At 45.3% G+C, this 22,691-nt stretch overlaps 3 protein-coding genes across 3 annotated transcripts; 1 reads left to right on the plus strand and 2 right to left on the minus strand.

Annotated features, from left to right (window-relative positions):
• Positions 1-12,081: 12,081 nt before the first annotated feature.
• Positions 12,082-12,450, plus strand: F5J12DRAFT_786990 (uncharacterized protein; the record flags this gene model as incomplete). Its single annotated transcript, XM_051743569.1, has 2 exons — positions 12,082-12,108; positions 12,163-12,450. 2 exons carry the CDS (start codon positions 12,082-12,084, stop codon positions 12,448-12,450), a joined length of 315 nt encoding a protein of 104 aa, XP_051594702.1.
• Positions 12,451-15,125: 2,675 nt separating this feature from the next.
• Positions 15,126-15,495, minus strand: F5J12DRAFT_898420 (uncharacterized protein; the record flags this gene model as incomplete). Its single annotated transcript, XM_051748111.1, has 2 exons — positions 15,126-15,266; positions 15,319-15,495. The coding sequence occupies 2 exons, from the start codon at positions 15,493-15,495 to the stop codon at positions 15,126-15,128; spliced, it is 318 nt and encodes a 105-aa protein (XP_051594703.1).
• A 4,853-nt stretch (positions 15,496-20,348) lies between these two features.
• Positions 20,349-21,445, minus strand: F5J12DRAFT_786992 (uncharacterized protein; the record flags this gene model as incomplete). The annotated part of the gene is made up of 4 exons (XM_051743570.1): positions 20,349-20,537; positions 20,678-20,893; positions 20,928-21,083; positions 21,242-21,445. 4 exons carry the CDS (start codon positions 21,443-21,445, stop codon positions 20,349-20,351), a joined length of 765 nt encoding a protein of 254 aa, XP_051594704.1.
• Between the last annotated feature and the right edge of the window lie 1,246 nt (positions 21,446-22,691).

The following is a 22,691-nucleotide window of genomic DNA, read 5'->3' on the forward strand; positions in this document are numbered from 1 at the left end:
AATTGCAGTGAAGGCTGCACAGAAGAAAATTGATGAGCTCATCAATGGACAAGGGGGAGTCAATGACCTCTTCAAGTAGAAAACATCATTTCCTGCAATTCAAATGGTGTCAAGTTCTGAGTTGAGTCATCCCTCATCACAATCAAATCCAGTCTGTAGAAAGTGATGTAAAAGTCAAAACATAAATGGGAAAAGTACCCATGCAATCACAGGAAGTGTCAGCCCACAGTGGTTTTGTTTGCTTAGCAAGATGCAGTGCAATTGGAATGATGACAGCTGTGCAGGGAAGTGATGATGAGGGAGTGATTTCAATTTCTCTATACTCATTTGCATATGCAATTGTTACATAAAGTTCAGTGCACTGACTGTGTGCCTGATCAGTCATAACATAGAATTCTGAGGAAATGATCACTTACAAATGATCCCAAGGCATTGCAAGTATTTCCTCATCACAGACCATTCATTGTATAGCTGAACAGTGGAAGGGTGCTTCTTGGCATTGGATATGTACTTTGAAGTGATAGACCAACTTGCATGGAATGCAGGTATTGTCAATTACCACACCTGCGAACTGATCAGAGGTGGTTGTGCTGCAGTGGCTGAGCCAATTCTGATGCCATCCTTTATGACAAAGGGGAGAACTTTAACAGAGCAATTAGCAAATATCACCATTCCTGATGTATCAGCTGTCATGTTGTCACAAACTCAGAGCTCAGAGAAGTGCATCTGTAGGAAAGAAATGATCAATCTATAAACTTCTGGATGCTGAAGACATTGTAAGTCATAAAATCCTTTTGAGCTGCATCATGGTGGGAGAACAGTTGATTCTGTTGGCACCTCAGTTATGAGAAGCTGGAAAAGATGATGAGTTGAGCAGCACACCTGCCACAAAACCAGCAATTTGATTGCACCATGTCCCTCTATTGATCCCTTCTGGGTGATGACTCACTCAACCACCCTGCACTCCTGAGCTGAAGCTTCCTCAGGTAGGGAGATAGCCTGCATAACATAAGTCAGTGTTTTCCAATACAGGTATATCAGACTTTCTAGCTCATATAAACTATGTTTCTCAATCCAATTGTGAGCAAGTGAACACTCCATCTCTCTGCCACCATGCCCATTGAGGTTTACATCCTCCAAGACACCATTGAAGCATTCAAATCCAAAGAGCCAGGTTGCCTAAGCAGGGCCATAATGCTTAAAGACAACAACAACTGAGTAGTGCATTGCAAGATGGCTTTTGATTGTTTGGTGGACACTGAGGGACTGAAGACCTTGACAGTAAAGCTGGAGGTAGGCTTGCCCTCACTCAACATCAGCCACCAAAATTGACTTGCAAGGATACATTCAGAGGCTGCCAAGTAAAGAGACAACTTGTAGATTGCTTGTACATTACACTGAAATGTAAGTTGGTTCTTGCTGTTGCTTGGAATTCAGGGAGCCAATGATCTGATGTTGCCTGTGGGATCATGCCAACAAACCCACAGGACAAATGGGAGTATGTTTGAGAGGCAACACCATTGATCAGCTTTTGGAAGGGCATGATCATTGTCTAGCTAGAATAATATGTGAAAGTGATGTGCTTCTGAAAATAATATACTTGCATTTTGTGGGAGATGACCAACAATCGATGGCCAGATGATTGACCTAATAGTCACATCATATAATTCCCATCCCACACTGTCAAGCAGGTATCCTGCAGTGATTACATCATAGATAAACTGTTTGATGAGTGCTATTGATGGCTGTCAGTATCAACACAACAGGAGTTGGAAATGAGGCAATCCATTCCATAAAAATTGTGCATGAAGTCAATTGGTGACTGACAGGTGGGAAGCCAGCCTGGGAGCTCATTGAGCACAGAAAATTGCACCCCATGAGCATCTAGAATCACTTTCTTCGCAGTCTTAGTCTTGGCAACTTTTGTTCTGGCTGCATGCTTCAGTTGCTCCCAGTCATCATGCATATGAAAATCTATTACAAAATTTGGTAAGCCCATTCATGGAACATGATCTGCATACTCGGAATATCATAGTCAGTGGGTGTATCAATGTCATCCCAAAGGATGAAACAGTGGTTGCAAGGGTGTGTCTTATGGCTATGTGAAGCAGTGATGATCAGTTTACAGGTGGCAGGTATATCTGAATTCTCACAATGCAGTCCAACATGCATTTCATGTAGGCTATGGGCCCATGGACATGCATATATATGCCTAACAGCAAGTGAGCAATACTCTCATAGACAAACTGGTAACCTTTGTGTAGCTCAAGGACCCCATGTAGTCTGCTTAGTCACAAGATGTGGGTAGCCTGTGCACCAAATTACCCCTACTCATATAGAGCCTGACACAGGCCCATCAAATTAATTAAGTCATAACACATGAAGAGGCCCAGAGTCACAGCAGCAAATGAGCAGTCCCATGGTTAGCATAATACAACATATATGTGGGTCCATGGAGGGGCAGGATAATAAAAGGTATGTGCAAGCCATCTGTCAAGAGGTAGATGATGGAATGACACATAGATGGGCCCATCAGTGGCATGATGTGCACTGTCATCAATAAAAGGGAGGCCCATCCATTTGGTTACAGCAGATGTCACAACTTATGAGTGAACCCTTCCTGGATGTGTCAGAGTGTTGCAACATATAGACAGGCCTGGAAATAAATAGCCAGCCCATTGATAGAAAATAAGAGTGGGCCTGTCCAAGTGGTGATGGAATATATTCATGGGCCTGTCAAAGGGATATCAAATGCATCACAACTTATCTTATAAGCAGGCTGTTGCATATATAGTAGATGCTGTGGCAACCTATGGATGGGCCCATCCAAGGCATATTGAATGGGTCAAAATGGATGGGCAGGCCTGTCATATGGATGGCAAGTCTTGTCACAACCAATGGTCAGGCCTGTAGAAGGGATGTTGCATCCAATGAGTGGGCCTGTCACATACAGTGGCTCAAAAAACTGACCACATGTTTGGACATTTTCCACTAAAGTCAACACTGCCCCATACCCCCTAACTTAGGCCCCAACCTATAAGTATATGAAACAAAGCCCTTACACTTGGCTCTCTATTGGTGCAGGGGTCAAGGGTTTTGGATAAGGTTTGATCAAATGGCAGCCATTTCAAAATGATGACTCATGCAGTCAGTTTTTTGACTTTAGGTTTCAATTACATATATTTGACCCTGGCATACTGTAATATTAGTACATATATCTGGTAATGGTTCTATTATGTCACCTTTATGTAACTGAGTGTCAGACATTATAAATAAACCCCACCATCACCATGGAACCCATCTCTGCTTCTCAAAGAAAGAGTAACATATCTCTCACCATTCTTGATCTTTCCTCCAGGAAAATTGCTTCCCAAACTGGCTTAGGGTAGTCTACAGTATTCCAGGTCCTTCAGAAACTCCAGCCAGAGAGGACTAGGCTTTGTGGTGGCCATCCATTAAAGCTTACCCCCTACCAACAAAAGGGCTACTGCTCAGCAAATCATTATTGGCAAGCCCAAAAATGCTGTCCATGCCATTCAATTCATCAATTCAATTATTGATACTCCTGTCTACCACAGACTGTGTGAAATACCCTCAAGGAATCCTCTGTGAAGGCTGTGGTCAAGAAAAAGAAGCCCTTGCTTTCTAATGTACACAAGAAGAGAAGGCTAACCTTTGCTCTCAAGTACCAGAATTGGACTGTGGAGGACAGGAAGAGAGTTATATGGTCAGATGAGACCTAAATACATAGGACTGGGTCAGATGGGCAAGAGTATGTGTGGAAAAAGAAGGGTGAAGGGCTAATTGCTAGAGAGGTCAAGGGTACAGTTAAGTGTGGAAGTGGTTCACTGATGGTATGGGGCTGCAGAAGGTGGAATGAAGCAGGGGTTTTGAGTGAGGTGGAAGGTGGATGGATGCTGAACAGTATGTAGCCATTTTGGAGCAGGGGTTGCTGCAAATCTTGGAAGATTCTGGAATTCCCAAAGATGACATTATCTTTCAACAAGATAATGGCCCCAAGCACACCTCTAGGAGAGCCAAAAGTTGGTTGGAAGAACAGGAAATCAACCTTCTGGACTGGCCTGCACAATATCCAGACCTTAATCCCATTGAACATACTTGGAATCACCTCAAGAGATGCCCCTCAGGTTATGGGAGTGCTCCTACAGGCATTCACTGACTGTGGGAAAGAGTGGTGGAGGAGTGGGGGAAGATTGATGAGGAGCAGTGTCAAAAATGAATAGAAAGCATGCCTAGAAGGATTGAAGCAGTTACAAATTGGGGCCAAAGGAGTTCATACAAAGTACTAGATACATAAATTGATATAAAGTCAAAAAACTGACCACATGAGTCATCATTTTGAAATGGCTGCCATTTGATCAAACCTTATCCAAAACCCTTGACCCCTGCACCAATAGAGAGCCAAGTGTAAGGGCTTTGTTTCATACACTTATAGGTTAGGGCCTAGGTTAGGTGGTATGGGGCATTACTGACTTTAGTGGAAAATGTCCAAACATGCAGTCAGTTTTTTGAGCCATTGTATATGGCAGATGCTGTGGCAACATATGGATGGGTCTGTCCAAGGCATATTGAATGGGTCGCAATGGATGGGTGGACCCATCATATGCATGACATGTGTTGTTACAACCAATGGTTGGGCCCATAGAAGGGATGTTGCATCCATCACAACTTATGAGCAGGCCCATCACATATATGGTGGATGCTGCAGCAACCTATGGATGGGCCCATCCAAGGCATATTGAACAGGTCAAAACAGATGGGCAGGCCCATCATATGGATGGCAGGTGTTGTCATAACCAATGGCCAGGGCCATAGAAGGGATGGTGCATCCACCACAACCTATGAGTAGGCCTGTCACATATATGGCAGATGCTGTGGCAACCCATGGACAGGCCCATCAAAGTGTTGGAGTTTATCACCTTTACCTTAGTTGTGGTTCACCGAGCACAGCATTACATAATCCAAAAGCGGACACTTAGCAGTTTACTTTTCCTTACTGCACCTCAGCTTCAACCAATTGGAACACTTACTTACCTACCTACAGTTCCTTTCTATAGACTTGACAATCCTGCAGCTCATCATCCTCCAAAACAAAGGCATATTGAACAGGTCACAACTGATCAGCATGCCAATCATATGAATGGTAAATGTTATCATAACAAATGGTTGGGCCCATAGAAGGGATGTTGCATCCATCACAACTTGTGACTGGGCCCATCACATATATGGCAGATGCTGTGATGACCCATGGATGGGCCCATCCAAGGCATATTGAACAGATTGCAACTGATGGGCAGGCCCATCTGATAGATGGTGGGTGTTGTCATAACCAATGGCTGGGCCTGTAGAAGGGATGTCACATCCATCACAACTTATGAGTGGGCCCATCACATATATGGTGGATACTGCAGTAACATATGGATGGGTCCATCCAAGGCATATTGAACAGGTTATAACTGATGGGCAGGCCATGGTCATAACCAATGGTTGGGCCCATAAAAGGGATTTCACATCCATCACAACTTGTGAGTGGACCCATCACATACATATATTGTGGATGCTGGGACAACTCATGGTCAGGCCCATATGAACAAGTCAGAATTGATTTGCAGGCCCATCGAAGATATGGCAAATGTTGTCCTAATCAATGGATGGACCCATGGAAGGGAGATTGCAAGAATCATAACATATTGGCAGGCCATACATTGATGTGGTGAATGCAGCAGAAACCAATCAGGACCCTCATCCAGGGAATGTGACTCCAATTGAAACAAATATGTATGCCTGTAGTTAATATTGCAGATGCTGTCAAACTGCATCAGTGGGTCTGTCAAGCCAATGACAGATGAAGATGGCAACAGCGAGATGGGGCATTGTTGAGAATGATCTGCATAGTTGCAATGGATGCCAGCCCATCAGAAATGCTGCAAACATTGTTGGTTGTAAAGATGGTGTTGCATTGCAGATACATGCATGGTACTGGAGAATAGCAACAGTTCAATATCAGCTGGCTGTTGATAGATTGGGTTTCCTATCTGATGCTTGAGCATACATCAGATCCCAGTCAGTGCTGTAATTCAAATACCAATTCTGCATATTAACCATCTGTACCAATGATCTCAGAATTTCAGTCCAACTATCTGCCCCTTGTCCAGCATAACATGACCCCATTACAATATGCCAAGGACCTTCTGAGTAATTGGAAGATGGATCTGACAGACACTGTCTCTGCATACATGATGTCCAGGTTGTGTGAAGAGATCTTGGGCAGCCCATGTGCCCTCCCACATGTATTGATTCTGTTGCAGATAGCTTGTGAAGTGGACCACATGTTACCAGTCATAGTCCAAGCATATTGTGAATGCAGTAAGTGAATCTATCCAGGAAATATGAAAGGCTAAGACTGCCACAGTTGTGGTTGAAGTCATGCAGGATACAAAGGCCAATGCAGACCTTTTGACTTACATAGAAATCATGTATCTTGCAGCAGTGATTGACAAAGAGGGAAACATCCTTCTGTGGTATCCCCCAAATACCTTCAGTCAAGCATATCAGGTTGGAAAATTGAATGTTGCATCCTGTGCCATGCTAATGTTCCAGTCAGGCCAAGATTTGGAACTCCTTAGCAACACTCCATATCCTGAGGTCCAATGGGCCAGCCAGATGGTGGCATGATTCAACCTATTTTTGTCAAGCTGCAGAGTCTGCCCAGATCCAGTGATGTGGGGGGATGAAGTTTGAAGGATCCCAGTACATTCTTGTTCCTTGGAAGGCAAATGTGTCATGCATGCAACCAGGTTGCCCCAGTGCATAATCCACTATGCTGAGGTTATGTGTCATGATTACAGCCTTCACTTTCAGGTGAGTGTTCATTCCCAATCTGACAATTTAGTGAAAAACATAATTTCTGATCATAACACACATCTCCAAACATTCCTGGCTGTGCATGAAAGTTTACTGAAGTCCCATCAGCCATGAACACCCCATTTCTCCATGCATGGCAAGGCTGTGACTCCATGAATGTCCATGCTTGATGCATTGCCTCCAAGTGGACATGGAGGATGTAGATGAATCTATCATGCTGATCAAGAATTGCAGCCATGACATGATGTGTACAGTTCACTACTGTCCCAACACTGACACAAGCCCATTGCCCAATATTTTTAGGGGAGCATGCATTGCCATAATGACCCACACAAAAGAGGAAGATTGCAAGTTAGATAGACACTGGTAGCTGCTTGTTATTCAATTGGTTGTGGAAGACAGGGTGATGACTGATTTGATCAAGATATCATTGAATATCTCTAGGTTAATGTGCAAATTTTTACAAAAGAGGTCTGGGTGGTTTTCTGCAAAATGTTCCAGAAGGTGCAGCTGAGGTGCTCTTGGCATTGGTTCCACTGGGCATTCAAGTACCCTGGAAGCCTCAACCTTGTCACATAGGGCTTGGATCACACTCAGTAGGTTCATATAAGGTGTGGTAGTCATTTCTGTCATGGAAACAGAGCTGGTACATCAGGAAAAGGGGACTTTGCTGTAGTTTTTTCTTTTGGCTTTTTATTGTCTTTCAGCACTTTTTGTCATCCTTTGTCACTTTATAACTGAAAAATGGCAAAAAAGGGCCAAAAAAAACCACCTATAGCAAAGTCCCCTTTTTCCTGAATAGATGCTGATTCTGAGTCAACTGACATGGATCCCATGCTGAAAGGGATGGTGATTCCAGGGAGACAGGGGAAATGATCATCAGGCTCAGTGGGCTAGGGGAAGAGTTAGATGATGTATCTGTCCAACTGGTGAGCTCTGAATCCATCTCATCAAGTAGTTGTGCTCTAATCTCTTCATTTTGCATTTGGGTAGCAGTGTCAAGTATGGGTTTACCCTCAGCTGACTGGACTTCAAGTCCATGTGATGGGGACTAAGTCCAGTTGACCAGAGTCAAGGCCAGAAGTCAGGGCCAAGTCCAGAGGTCTGGAGTCAAGACTGGGAGCACAGGAATAAGACTGGGACCATGGGAAACCAACCAGTGTCACACACCAAAGGTGTTTGGTGACTTGGACTTGGACAATGCTGATGAATGGAGATGCAAGACTAGGGCCCTAATGTGAAGAAAGACAGCCAGGAATGTTGGCAGTCATCCTTCACACAAGAATGAGTCATCAGTGCCAAAGAAAAGAGAAGGAAGCAGGTTAAGTGCCTATAAAAGTTCTTAGCACCCATATACAGCATTCCAGTTTTCAATGCATCTCCCCCATTTCAACAGATACCAACACCATTCCCACACTCACTTATAGTGCTCAGCCACACAATCCTACCTTCCAAAATTGGGAAAGATCCTCATACTCCACACATTTCTACAGCACTTGTTACACTTGACTGAAGTTGAGACATAGGTTGAGCTCAGCCACAGGTTAATGGTTTCTACTGAAGCAACAGCTACAGCAACCTCTGTAAATGACAGAGGATTTGGCAATGCCAGTAAGAGAAGTCCAGTGTATGGAATCCACATTCCCTGGACATGTAAGCCCCTATCATTGACCATTCCATGACTACCATTACATCCCCTTGCCACTTGTATCCACCATTTTTCATGCACTACCTTCCCATGCCCTTGCTCCTCTCATGTGGCTGCTGTGCTTTGGTTACTTCCCTTCCTTTGGACTCTTTCTTTTAACACAGTCTCTGTTCCCTTTTTGTTAGTAGTATACCCATGGCCTCTGTTCAGGCCTATCTTGTATGTATGTGCTGTCACATGGCCTTCCTCTACTTGTACCTTGACTTACTTAGGTTCTGGGTTTGCCCAGACTATAAAGCCCTGTACTTAGGTACAGAATGGGACCTTTTGGCACTTGGAAGGTCACCACAAGTTTCTTTTCCACTTTGTCTACACCACATGTTCTGCATACTGCCATGCACAAACTATGCACACCACTTGCATTGCCAGTACTACTCCATGGACCACACCATGCATGTCACAAATTGCTACCACTACAAATCACAGGGTCTCACCTTCTAGTCTCAGCAGTCCAGAATCCCTTGGGACAAGCAATTTGTTCCCTTCATTTTTATTGTTGTTATCTAAGCCATCTAACTTGTATTATACAGCTACTTGGACTTTTCCTACAACTGGAGCCCACTGTGAGGGATTCTGCTGTTGCTTCCAGAAGGTTGCTCAGGCACACTGCCAAATGCACCAAACTAGAAAATTTACACCTGCACTTTCCCAACCTCAACCTGTCAGAAGACTCTGACCTCTTCCACCCTGTTTCACCCATAACACTGGATCACACACAAACACCTGCTGACATTCCATGGGTACTACCCACAATCACTCCTCCCAATATTTCAGCAGATCAGATATCCATCATGCCAGATCACCTAGATTTCACTGCCCCTGACCTTCCCAGTGGCTTTATCTACTTGACTCCCCAAAGACCCAAAACCCTGCCATTACCTTTGACACCTGTCACATCATCTGATTCATCATCACCAATGCCCTCTCTTTCCCATCTCTTTGACACCTCCAAATATATACCCAGACTCTCAGATCCATCAGTCACACTGCTGCAACCACTCACTCAGTCACAGGCCACCCATCAGCCAATTAGTAACCCACCAACACTTCTGCCAGTCTGCTCATGCACTATACCAACCACTCCACATCTGCAACCAATACCCATTCCACCCATTACCAATCTGGTGCTGCCACCACAGGTTAACCCACCAATGACTAATCCTCAGTTTCAGATGCCACTCCACAGTACACAAAACTCACCTAAATTTAGCAGAGATTCCCCCATGCAGCTCCCACAATACCTTGAAGACATCGACTTCCTTGGTACTCTCACTGCCCTCAATGACCATGGCAAGATCAGAGCTGCAATCCACTACACTGACCTGGAAGAACCTGAGGTCTGGCAAACACTTCTGGAAGCTGCACCTGCAGCCAATGACTGGGATGCCTTCATAGTCACTGTTAAGGGCTTGTACCCTGGCTGCAAGGGTGACGACCACTACTGCTGTGCAGACTTGCAGTACCTCATCGAAGAATACCAGTCCAAGCCTATGCAAAACCAGGATGACCTTGGAGAATACCAGCAGAAATTCACTAAGATCTCTGCCCTCCTTATTAAAACTAAAAAGCTTGCAGAGACAGAATGGGACTCCATGTTCCTTAATGGCTTCCCAAGGGCCATCACAGATTGTATTTGACATCAACTATCCATAGTCTGCACTGACCTCCACCCAGATGACCCATACCTGCTTGCAGAAGTTGTCAAAGCCACCAAGTTCCTTCTGACAGGATCCACCCTTTGTAGCACACTACCAACATTGGCAACCACAGCCTTGCCAGTTGCACCTCCCTCACCAGCCTACATGCTGCAGGTGCCACCTGCTGGTACTGTCATCAAACAAGAATACAACTTCCAGACACAGTACTTGCCACAGCAATGCAGACCCCAATCACTGGATGAGGATGTGCACACTCATTGAAGTCTATATCTGCACCAGTAAGATCACAAGGGGTACAGACAACCATCTTTATCTCACAGATGGAAGCCAAATTCTGCACTTCCCTGAATGCAACTCACTGAAAGAAGCTTTTGACCATGTCATGGCTGACAGAGACCAGGCCAGTGCATGCACTGTGGCTCCTGCTGCTTTGTGCAACATAGCTGCACAAGGCACTGCTAACCTCTTTTGCATTGCTCACCCTGAAGTTGACATGCAGTTGGAGATCCAGCCATCTGCCTTTCTGAACACTGTCCAGGATGTAGATGAATCAGCCACTGACTTAGATGACCCTGACTTTTAGGCATATGTCACCCAAGCTTGGGCTACATATCAGGCAGACAAAGGTAACAAGGGTGCAGTCATGTCCCACAGAAAGAAAGCCCACTTCAACAGGGTTGAGATTACAGCACAACCCATGGCACATCCAGCCAACCCTCCACAAGTAGATCCTTGTGTAGCCACTGTCAAAGAGGAAATCATTTCCCCTGGTGTTCAGAGTTCATGTGCTGCTCACCAGGCATCCAAGCGATCTGCACCTGTGCCAACATCCACCACTATGAAACCATATGTTCCCCTGACTAATCCCACTCTGATGCCTGCATACAAGGATCCCACACCTGCAGCAGTTGTCCTGTCACAAACACCATACCCAGCAGCTTGCAATCAGAACCAGTATTGTTACTCATTCCCTCTCAAAGATGATGCCACACCCAAGCATATCATGGCATGTGTACTCAAAACCAGCAATGCCTTGCCAGTCAAGGAACTATTTGCAGTAGCCCCTCAGTTTCACAAACAGTTCAGGGACATCACCACCAATGAGATTGAGGTAGTTCATAGTGACAATGACAAGGGAGTACATGTAAATGAACTGACTGGTCACAACCCTCAACAAACTGTGTGCAAGTATGGAGATTGCATCATCTGTGGTGACAACAGTTCCATTGTAGCTCACCACACTCTACCACTCTGCTGCATCAAAGCCAAGGTCCCTGGGACCAATGTCACAAACAACTGCATACTAGATTCCAGCTCAGAAATCATTGCTATGCCTAGGCACATCTGGGAAAAGATTGGGCTGCTGTTGTGCAGTGACCATGTCATGACTATGACCTCTGCTAACATGTCTAAGGACACTACTGTAGGCATTCTAGAGAACCTGAAACTTGACTTTGGAGTTGGACCAGTCATGCTCCAGGTTCAAGTAATTGAACACACCAACTTTGACATGCTTCTTGGGCATCCATTCATCTGCCTTATGAGTGCAGTAACAAATGACTATCCCAACAGTGGACAGTGGATCACTCTCCATGACCTGAATGATGGCTGTGAGTATGCTCTGCCCATGCACCCATGGTATGAGGGCTGTCTGTGCTGTAAGTGTGGCCTCCACACTCAGTGACTTCAACTCGAAATCTCCTCTTCCACACTCAGTGACTTCAAATCTGCCCCTTCCCTGCCCCACCCATGTCCCCCGATGCGTTCAAAATTCCCAACAGCACTTCGACACCTGTTGATGTGCCCGAGACTGCTGAGGCAGTGACAGACATGTTCAGCAATTTGTACAGCTTGGTGGTATGTCTTCCATTCTGCTTGTGTACTAGTCCATTGATATTGACTCACCACTAGAATTTTTCTCCCAACAGTTTGCCCCCTGAATGGGCCACTCCTGCTGCCATTGCTACACCCTCCACCATAGACCCCACTTTACTCTCCCTCAACACTTATCCCCCTCCTGATGTCCCAGCTGACAATGTTCCTGTCACTGAGATGATTAGGCATGACATGGATGTCGACTTCCATTTGATTCTGACTTTCCACAACACCCTACAAGCCATTGTCTACTCACTGGACCATTTCCTTGCTGAACAAGTTGTGTCCAAGAAGGTCCTTGGAAAATGGAAGAGGGAGGACTAGGGAAGGGAAGAGGAGCTGAATTGTGGTTTCTTTGCCTTTGAGGCTTCAACAGCCTTGTAGACCTATATACATCCCTTTGCCCTGTAGTTTCAACACTTTGTTGGTCAGAGTGTATCTCTGTAGTCATACATAAAAAAAACAAGACCATTGTCCACTCTGGCAGCCTGCTGTCCAGCATCTGGTAGATTGAGTTTCATGTGGTGGGCATAACAAGTAGTGAAACAGACCTCACCATATTCCCCCAATGACCCCCTGCATCAGTGCACCTACTACTTACTGCTTTGCTCCACAGCAGGGGGGAAAAGAGTTGGGCATGCATCTGATGTGGTCCATTCCAGAGTGGCAGCCAATGGTATTAATCATGACTTACTATTTCTCAACACTGGCTTCAATCTGTTGCCCAAGTACCTTTGATCTACTACTGAGCATGTTGCAAGTCTTCAGTTTCCTTGCTAGGATGGTTGATGGCTTGCAAAGGACAAGACAGTGATGGGTCAGAACAGACATCTGCAATGTGCTCAAAATTCTCTGGTTGGAAGGCCACTAGAGACAGTAAGTAACCTACATTGCCTGTGTCCATAGGAACATATCATTATCAAGCTGCTCAACAACAAAAAATTTGTCATCATGTTTGGTGTCAGGTGCTAGAACAGCCCCTCAGATGATCGAACACAACAGTATGAAGATGGATGCAGCCCATGGAACTGTCTTGACACATTTGAGTCTGAGATTGCGATCAATAGTGCAGGCCAGTCCAATCCTTGTTGTGAAGGGTTGTGCCAAGATAAATTCCATGTTTCCTATGTCTGGAATGACACAGGAAAACATGCAGATGAGATGAATGAAGGTGGTTTCTGTCTTGGTGTATTGAATAAGCGCACAGTCATAGCAGGGCACACCAAAGAATGATGGGTTGCAGCAGAGATGATCTGTGCACTGGTTCCAAGTGACAGTTGACTCATAGTTGACCAGCAGATAACAGTATTCTTTAACCTTAGCACAAGCACAGTTTCAACTAGATGAATGCATAATGAGAGTGTAGATACATACCGTGAAGTCAGTGGGGAGGGAGATCCATGACTTGACTTGATATCCATATGCCAGAAGGGTGTCATTAAGGAACTTGCAGAACCTTTGGTGGAACTGATGGAACACCATATCTGGATGACCATTTTCCTCCAAGTCTTTCAGGGTTTGGGTTGCGATGACATGTGCACCAAGCTTAATATGATCAAGTGAGGTATGCTCACTGACCGCATCAACTTCTGGATCTGATTCCCCAGAGATGGATTTCTTGAGGTGATCAACATGCAATCTGAGAAGCTTTGTAGCAAGAACTTGATGATCTACCCACAAGACCTAACATGCATTTTAAAGTGACTGTGAGTAGGAGTGTCAGCACACATGGTTGTCATACCTGAGCAGGAACATCTCTACTGTTTGATTGGTGTTCATATGCATCTCAGATTGGCTTATGCATACTTTCATTGGGCCAAGTGCTATAGTTGCATGCAGCACCCTTTAGGCAGATATCTCAAACAACATGCTTCCAGAGGTGGACCTTCAGGAAATTCCAGTCAGTTTGCAGACCATCAATGTTGGACTTCATGACACATTATGACAAATTGGCATGAGCATGAAGCATATAACTACCTTCAGTGTCTGATCAAATGTCAATATTTCATCATTGATCATGTTAACTGTACATTTGGTCTGGACATCTAAGCTGATGAGGCTATCAAGCTGTAGGTAGCTTTGGATGACTCAGAGGATCTGGTACCCTTCAGGGGTTATACTCTTCTTCAAAACATTGATCCCCGCATAGAAGATTTGCTAGGGAAACAGTTCATTGACAGCCATCCAGTATTGGACACATGTACCTTGGAGATATTGGCCAGCTTGTTACCATCTGAAAAAGTGACATGAATAACTTGGTTGAAGTGTGCAAGGTTTTGCCAGTGAGGAAAACTTGCAACACTGTTGTTGTCAAATGTGAGAAGTGACAATGTTCAGAGCAATTGATTGTAAAACAGTGACTCACTACTTCTTGACGTCAGCTTTGATCTGTCACCTGAGCACCTTTACAATCACCTTTAGGTCCCCAAAGACATGCTTTCCCCAAAAACTATGCCCATAATGCAGTTGATCAAAGCTGCAGGCGAGGTGGAGATCAGAAAACCCAATCAGCCAGAACACATTCTGCATCCCATTATATATTAGTTCACTGATGGTGATTTGTTGGTGGAAACTTACTTCAATTGGTCGTAAACCTAACCACTTCAGCAATTCATTGCCTTCAGCTTGATTCATAGCATGAACACATAATGCATTGATGCCCTGGGCATGCGTACAAGGTTCAAAAGTCCTAGAGAGGTCATGGAGTAGCTCTAATGGTACAAGACATACAGGGCAAGGGTGTTTGCCACTGCAACCACAAGTGAGTGCCATCATGCATCTGTAGTAGGCCATTGAGTTAGTATCATTAGTCCAAGCAAGAAGAAGGAAGTATATTACATCTCTTCAAAATCAGCAGACAGCATCATAAGACTCGGAAAGAGCCAATGGGTAATGTTGTCATGCAAAGATGTATGTACATACCCAGTCTTTGAGTACTGCTCAATCTCCAGAAGTAACTTTTTAAAAGATTCATACTCAATGCTGTTGTGCCTGTAAAGTCACTGTGCATCCCAGGTGAAGTGCAGACCAAGGAATGGATTTTCTAAGATATTGAGTGCCCACTCCCACAGTGGGTGAATATGTGCTTCGAACATACATTCTTCCTTTTTGTATGGTACCTTAACTTTGACCCTGGAGAACTATTTAGATAGGTAGGACAGATGGCAACAAATGGATATTTGAAAATCATACCAGAGTGAGTTCCATTGCAGCTGCATCACATGCTTTGCAAAGTTCAGCATCATTCTTGAGCATGACTTGGATGGCTCCCTGTGTGACATGAGCAAAGAGATCCAGCAGGGCATTGACTTGTTGCTGGTTGAGTAGTGAAGCGAGTGCGATTTCCACAAACTCGAAGTCACCCAACATGTGAAATGGGGACCAAGGTGTTTTGTCAACTGGGGTGGGGACTTCTCACTGTGAACATGGAACTCTTCGTAAGACTGATAAATTGGTGGTCAATTGCTTCTTGGATGAAATTGGATCTTGAATTCAGGAAGTTTTGCCACATTAGAACTTGTGGCAGTTGGCATTGACACGTCTGAGGGAATTATGAGCACTACAAGAACATGCGCCGAAGTGAATACATACCTGAGGCTTGGAGCATGTCGCTTGTCTCATTGTAATCTTGTCCCATAGTCACCTCGACTGCAGCCGCAGTTTGTCTGAGACTAGGACCACAACATAAATGGAAATCAGACTCACCAGGTTCATTGATGAAAAAATATCCTGTATCTGTGTGGTGAGCTTCAGGCACTTGAGGCTGCGATTTGAGTACTGATGCTCTCGCAGCTTGATGGTGGGCAGCTGAGTTAATAATTGAAGCCAGAAACCATTACATTGGGTCTGCCTGTGCTATGCACCAATTCACATACCTTGTTGTTTCTCTTCATACTGACATTCGAAAGCTACACACTCCCTCTCATCTTCTTTGTGCTTCCTGCAACTTGCCTCATGCTGCTTGAAGACAGTTTTCTGAAATTTCCTGTTACAGTGAGGGCATTGATGGAGAATGGCATGATTCCATTCAGCATTTTGACAGGTCAAAGCCAAACAGGTGGTACAGGAGGGAGCCATGAGAGAAGATGTATCATAGCTGGACTAGTTTGTCCTTTGATCCCGGGTTTGGCTGATGTAAGACAATGTCATGCCATATCAGTCATTATCAGATTGTTCTCACTTGGTAACTCAGGTAACTCCTGTCCAATGAAATTTCTTCCCTTGGCACTGCCCCCAAGCCATTGACATGTCATTACCAGACCACTTTAATGACCCTAATAAGGAAATATGCGAGCATTGTCAGCTGGCAGCATTATCATGCGCTTCGAAAATTTGTGACATACCCTCAACAAAGTGGAAAGCTGTTACTCCCAGGCTAAGCTTGAGTTGTATGGCCTCTTCCATGCATTGCACACAGTTCACATATACATCTTCAGTCTCACTAACTTCACTGTCGAGGTAGATGTGAAGTATATCAAGGGCATGATAAATAACCTGGATCTGCAGCCTAATGTGATGATCAATTGGTGGATCACTGGCATCCTCCTCTTCTCGTTCAAACTTGTGCACATTCCTGCAGACAGGCATGCAAGCCCTGATGGCTTGTCCCACTTTTTGTGGTCAGAACTCAACCTGCCCAAGGATGATGACCACAAGGATTGGCTAGACCATTTTTACTCTTTCTCTACAGAGGCTGTCAATGACCACCTGCCTCCTATGTCCCTTTCCAATCAAGATCATCCTTCCTTACTGCTACCTGCTTGCCATTGGGCAGGCCTCCTGCCACCTGCATCCTTCTATCTTGCATTCTCCACAATTGCCCATGCTGATAACCCTTCTGATACCCCTGATGACCCTGCCATTCCATGGTCCATGAAAGCTTGGGCATGCAAGGCAAAGATAGAAATGATCCACACATTCCTTGCAACCTGCAAGTGACCTCCTGACCTTACTGATGTGCAGTACTCATCTTTCTTTAATTCAGCCAACCACTTCTTCCTCCTAGATGGTAACTTATGGTGTGGGGAACTGCATGGACAGCACCAGCTAGTCATTGACAAGTCCAAGCAGTATCATCTCATCAAAGAAGTGCATGATGACCTCAGACACAAAGGTGTCTTCATGGTCCACACCTGCCTTCTCCTTTGCTTTTGGTGGCCTCTGTTTGTTGAGGACATGAAGTGGTATGTTCACACTTGTCACAAATGCTGGATCCACTGGATGCAGAAGCTTCATATCCCTCCCACTGTGCCCATGATAGGGGGCCTGTTTCATAAAGCTCACATTGACACAATGCTAATGCCCAAAGCTGGCAGCTACTGCTACATAGTACAGGCCCAATGCATGCTCACCTCATATCCCAAGTGGTGCATGTTGCAGTGTAGGGAGTGGTATACTCCCTGAGGCTGAAATAGGGATGCCAACACCAAGATTCTGCCATTACCAAAGTCGACCCCTATCAGAGTTCCACATCTGTCATCTTCAGAATTATTGCATCAGCCTCATGTGCCACCTTGCCCATCGAACCTTTGGAGCTCCCCTGTCCATCAATAACACACACCAGTCATCATCCCAGAATTCTGTGTCAACATCAACCTGACATATGTCTATCTGGAATTCTGCAGTCATGTCACCTCATCCTTCACCTCGCCATGTAGCTGGGAAATCATGCAGATCATCAGTAATACACTCCAGTTACCCCTCTTGTTCCTTTCCCATAAATCTTTCTCTGCAATGTGAGAACCCCTTTGCATCTACAGCCTCTATCCTTCGCATATGCTACTCTATGGTACATGGTATGCTTGTTCTGTTGAAAGATACCCATCTTTCCCTTTTGTTTCTCTCAGTTACTGCTTTTCAGTTTGTTTTCACATGATTCTGTAGTGCATTGACATCTGTCACATCTCCCTTTATTTTTCGGAATTGTTACTTCACCCACCCCACATTATCCCAATCAGTACCTTACTCTCCATGTACTATATAATTCCGCCTCAGCAACAGAAAAATACCACCCATCTTTTGGAGTCACTATCCAAGTCATTCATGTGTCTAAGTGTTCAAAGTGTCTGCTGCATCCTCTGTGTCTACTGTGTCATCTGTGTTTCTAGCATCAATCTGTGTCTACTGTGTCTTTTGTGTCCCCCACATATCTGTGTCTTGCCTTCGTGTCTCACAAGTCTTGGAATTACTTCTTTGTGCCAAGATTGTCACTTGGAATTTTGTAAACAAGTCTATTCAGACCCAAATTGTCTACAACACTGCAGAATTAAATTCCACACCCTACATTCAACTTCCTGATCGACTCTACCACCATATTCTACATCTCCTTCCTACTCAGCACCCCTTGGGTTGAGCCTAGCGATTACCCTACAGCTTTCCCCCTAATCACATGCTACCCAGAGGTAGTGTCCCACAGTGGGCAGAAAATAGTACCATGCTCACATCCTTCATCTTTGAGGACATTCTATGCCATTGGGTCCACTTGCTGAGATTGTCACTGACAATGGTCCTGCATTCATTCAAGCCTTAGATGCCCTAGCTGTGCAATATCATATCCATCACATCCATATCTCTCCTTACAACTCTCAGGCTAACAGCATTGTAGAGTGTTGCCACTATGATGTGCATGAGGCTATCATGAAGAGCTGCAAGAATGATGACTGCCACTGGCACACCATTGCACACTCTGTGTTCTGGGCTGAGTGAGTCACCATCTTGAAGTCCACAGGTCTATCCCCCTATTTCATGGTACATGGTGTCGAACTGCTGTTCCCATTTGACCTTGCTGAGGCTACTTTCCTTTTGCCCCAATCCCATGATGATGTGACACCACTGACTACCACAGAACTGATTGCTTGGCACACATGCCAGTTACAGAAGCATCAGGATGACCTAGACCAGGTCCATGATAATGTCCTCCATGCATGCTGCCAGTCTATCCAGCAGTTTGAAGCCACCTTTCAGTGTTGCATTAAAGACCATAACTTTGCTCCCAGCACCCTCATGCTTGTTTGCAACTCCTGCATAGAGAAAGAACTGAACTGGAAGATGAAGCTACAGTACACTGGCCCCATGGTCATCCTTCATCAGACCACTGGGGGCTCATACCTGCTGGCTGAGTTGGATGGCTCCATCTTGAGACTCCACTTTGCTGCATTCCACCTACTTCCCTACCACCCACAGTCTCAAACCCATGTGACTGTGACTCACATTACTGGGTTAGGTGATGAAGAACTAGACTGCCTTCTTGAGGAGACTGAGGATGACCCCACTGACAATGAGGTAGAGGCTTTTGCCTTGGACAGCTGACTGTCCTCCCTTTCTGGCACCCACAGCCCATCCATTGTGCCCTCCCCTTCTTTCCTTCCTACTTGCCTCCATACCCTCTCCTCTGACAATACCCCTACCTCCTTCTGCAGCTTTGCCCACCTCTCTGCAGCCTCTTCTGCTACCCTCATTCCTTTCCCCATGCTGACTGGGGACAGTCAGTGTTCAAAGTCCCCCACAGGGGTGACCCACACACCACTCAATACCAAACATAGTTCATTTCCTTTTATCTGTTTTACCCTGTGTTCCATCCAGAGACATCTGTTCCACCCTGGGTTTTGTCTGGTGATTCTACTGATAGCTAGTCCTCACACAAAAAACATAAAAACTGCTAACAAAAAGTCAAAAACTGTCCAGAAACATAACAAAAATAAGTATATAGCTAAAACAATGTTTCTCCTGTCTCTCTTACTAGTCTTGCTGATACCATCATTGGCTGCTATATACCATGGATACTTGCAACTACCCTGTGCATTTCTTCTTTGAACATGCAGCCAGCATGTGCACCTTGATCTGTTTTCCTTTCAGTTCTTCTTCTGTCTCCTTGCAATTGATACCCAAAGACTGTCCCAGTTACCCAATAAACAGTCCCTTCATTCTCTCTTCAAGAATCTGTCACATCCTACTGTCAAGACCATTCTATGAGGACTCACTGCTGAGAGAAGTTGAAAGTTGCACAAAGAAGACAAGTTGGGCAGTACCCCACACACAATACAATACTGCAGCTGATCTAGGGCCAGTTCCTTGCCACACAGACAGAGGTCTTTCACAATGCCTGATGTCACAACTACCAGGGACAAGACAAGGCTTGGTATATTCCTGCACATAAGATGTGGGCTGCAGCAAAAATGGGACAGGATGCAGAAGGGTGTCTACAAACTACATGGTCATCTACTCTATGCCAAGGTATTCAAGGGCCTCTGTGAGCTGGTCAACACAGACCTGAGATGCATGGTGGCTGCATGTGAAGCCATGGCCTTGGCCCTCACAATTGTCAGTGCTCGAGACAAAGCCATGGCAGTCTTGTCATCCAGTCCACCATACACTGGTGCCTTTCCTTTTCCATGGGCCCTGCTCTCGACCACCTCCACAATGTCATCATCATCATCATCATTGTGACCCTACTTTGATGGACTGGCCTTAGGGGCCTTGATGGATCACACTGTAGCAGATTAGCCTTGGACACATCAAGACACAACCACTACTTACCAACTGATGTGCCCACCTGCACCTTCTTCCCTGCCACTTTGCTTGACTTTTCACAGCCCTGCTTGATCCTTGCACAGGCATTGCAGGTCTTGCCCAATGTTCCAGTACAAGAAACCCCCTTCAGAGTGCACCACATGCATGGCTCCTTGTGGGTGACTGTACCCATGGCTGGGATATGGATCTTCAGCCAGGCAGGCTCTTTGTCACTCTCAGCAACAGTCTGCCAAGGGCACTGTGTGGTGGCAGTGTCAGTGAGACTGGAAGACATGCCCATGTTGACTTGCCTTGCAAGCTGGCTGCAGAACTTCCACATGTGACATCTTCACTGCACCATCATTGCCAAGCTCCACCATGGTCTCCTCTCCCATCTGAACATCTTGCTCTGCCTTTGCACATGCTTCCACTTCCTCCACAGTCCATTGCTTGTACAGATCATCAGCCTCTGCCAGCACAGGAGCATCTGCTGTGCTGACTCACATGGACACCCCAAGCACCTTCCCTTGCTCAACCAGGGGAATCAGTACTGCCTGTTGCAGGCTTGTCAATGTCATGTGGCCAGGTCACCATGCAAACCACCTACCATCTTCTCCTCCCAGTGCCTCAGCCACATCATCTTCTCCTCCTGCATGTCCTCCTGGTCATCAGGCATGCACTTTGCCTTGGCCACAAGCCCTGCTGACACAGCTGTGAGCTGCTCTCTTAAGGAAGCCTTTTCAGCTTCCACAGGATCTGGGGTAGACATGCAAATGAGTTGGGAAAGCTGGGGGGCATGGTTAGCAGACATGATTAGAGCATTAGAGGAGATTGATGATGAGGGGGAAAGAATCAAGTTGATGCAAAGGTTTGACCTGCGCACTGACAGTTATATACTTAGCAGCCATGAGGTGCTTATGTCATTGGTGTGAGTCAAAGTGTGGTTCAGTGGTGAAAACCAACCAAAACCAACACAAAAGACAACAAAAGTGAGTGGTGGTGTGCCTATGCGGTACCTAGATGGTAGAACCTGTTTTTTTGGGAGGGTTTCTGCGAGCTACAACACTCAAAGATGAGTGCTGAGGGTTGGGGGTGCTCCTGACAAAGAGGGAGCAAGACTGTGATAGAAAGTGATAGAGTAGACTGCTGTCAGCCTACAGAAGGATGGATGGTGACTTAATTTGATGTCCTAAGCTGTACTGAGCTCAGGGAGGGCTTGGAGCGAAGTATATGGATGATAGATGATAATAAGCGAAGTAGATGATAGCTAGACCCTTAATAAAGTCTCAACTATCGAAGCTGATGAATGATTTACTGAGAGATGATAAATTGCGAGCAAGAGGGGCTCTCTGATGTCTTTTTTTTTTTTTGCTACCTAAGTACAGTGACTTATATACAGTACAGGGGCATTGCCTATGGAAAACAAGGTGCAAACACTTGGTAAGCAATTGGTAACTAATGAGTAAGGAATGTAAGCGATGGGTAATCGTCTTGGAAAGCATTGGTAAGCATTGGTAAGGATAAGTAAGCCAAAAAGCGAAGAATCAGTAAGCAAAGTCAAAAGATTGGTAAGTATTTGCAATAGGTGAGTCAAAGACAGTCAGAATGTCACAGTATGAGTCAAGTAATGTCAGGAACTGGGAAAGTGCACTGGAATCACATTAGGGGGAGGCTGTGCATGTCACATCTTGAAGAGATTGCTTCTAGGCCAAAGTGGGATGACAGAGAGGCAGTGCTGATCTGATGCCGATATAGTACATCCAAAAGCAGACAGGGTGAGTCAGATGTTAACAGGGGTCAAGCTTTGGGGGTCTGTGGGGTGACAGGAGCATAGGGGATTGCAACTTTCCCCCCCAAACCATCCTCTCAGTGAAGCAAATAAAAACTTCATGAATGAGGCTCTGTTGGAAGAGAGGATGAAGGGGGAGCATCTTCTGCTGTATCTTGCAACAAGGAGGCAAGATGTGCATCATACTCGTCATGGATGCAATCAGGGAGAGTGGAGAACAGTAGATTATACTGTAGCTGTCACAATTTTGGAAGAATGATGGATGAGA

This window comes from Pisolithus orientalis (genome assembly GCF_024613125.1).
Source record: "Pisolithus orientalis strain OTSU chromosome Unknown F5J12scaffold_80, whole genome shotgun sequence".
NCBI classification, from domain to species: Eukaryota; Fungi; Basidiomycota; class Agaricomycetes; order Boletales; family Pisolithaceae; genus Pisolithus; species Pisolithus orientalis.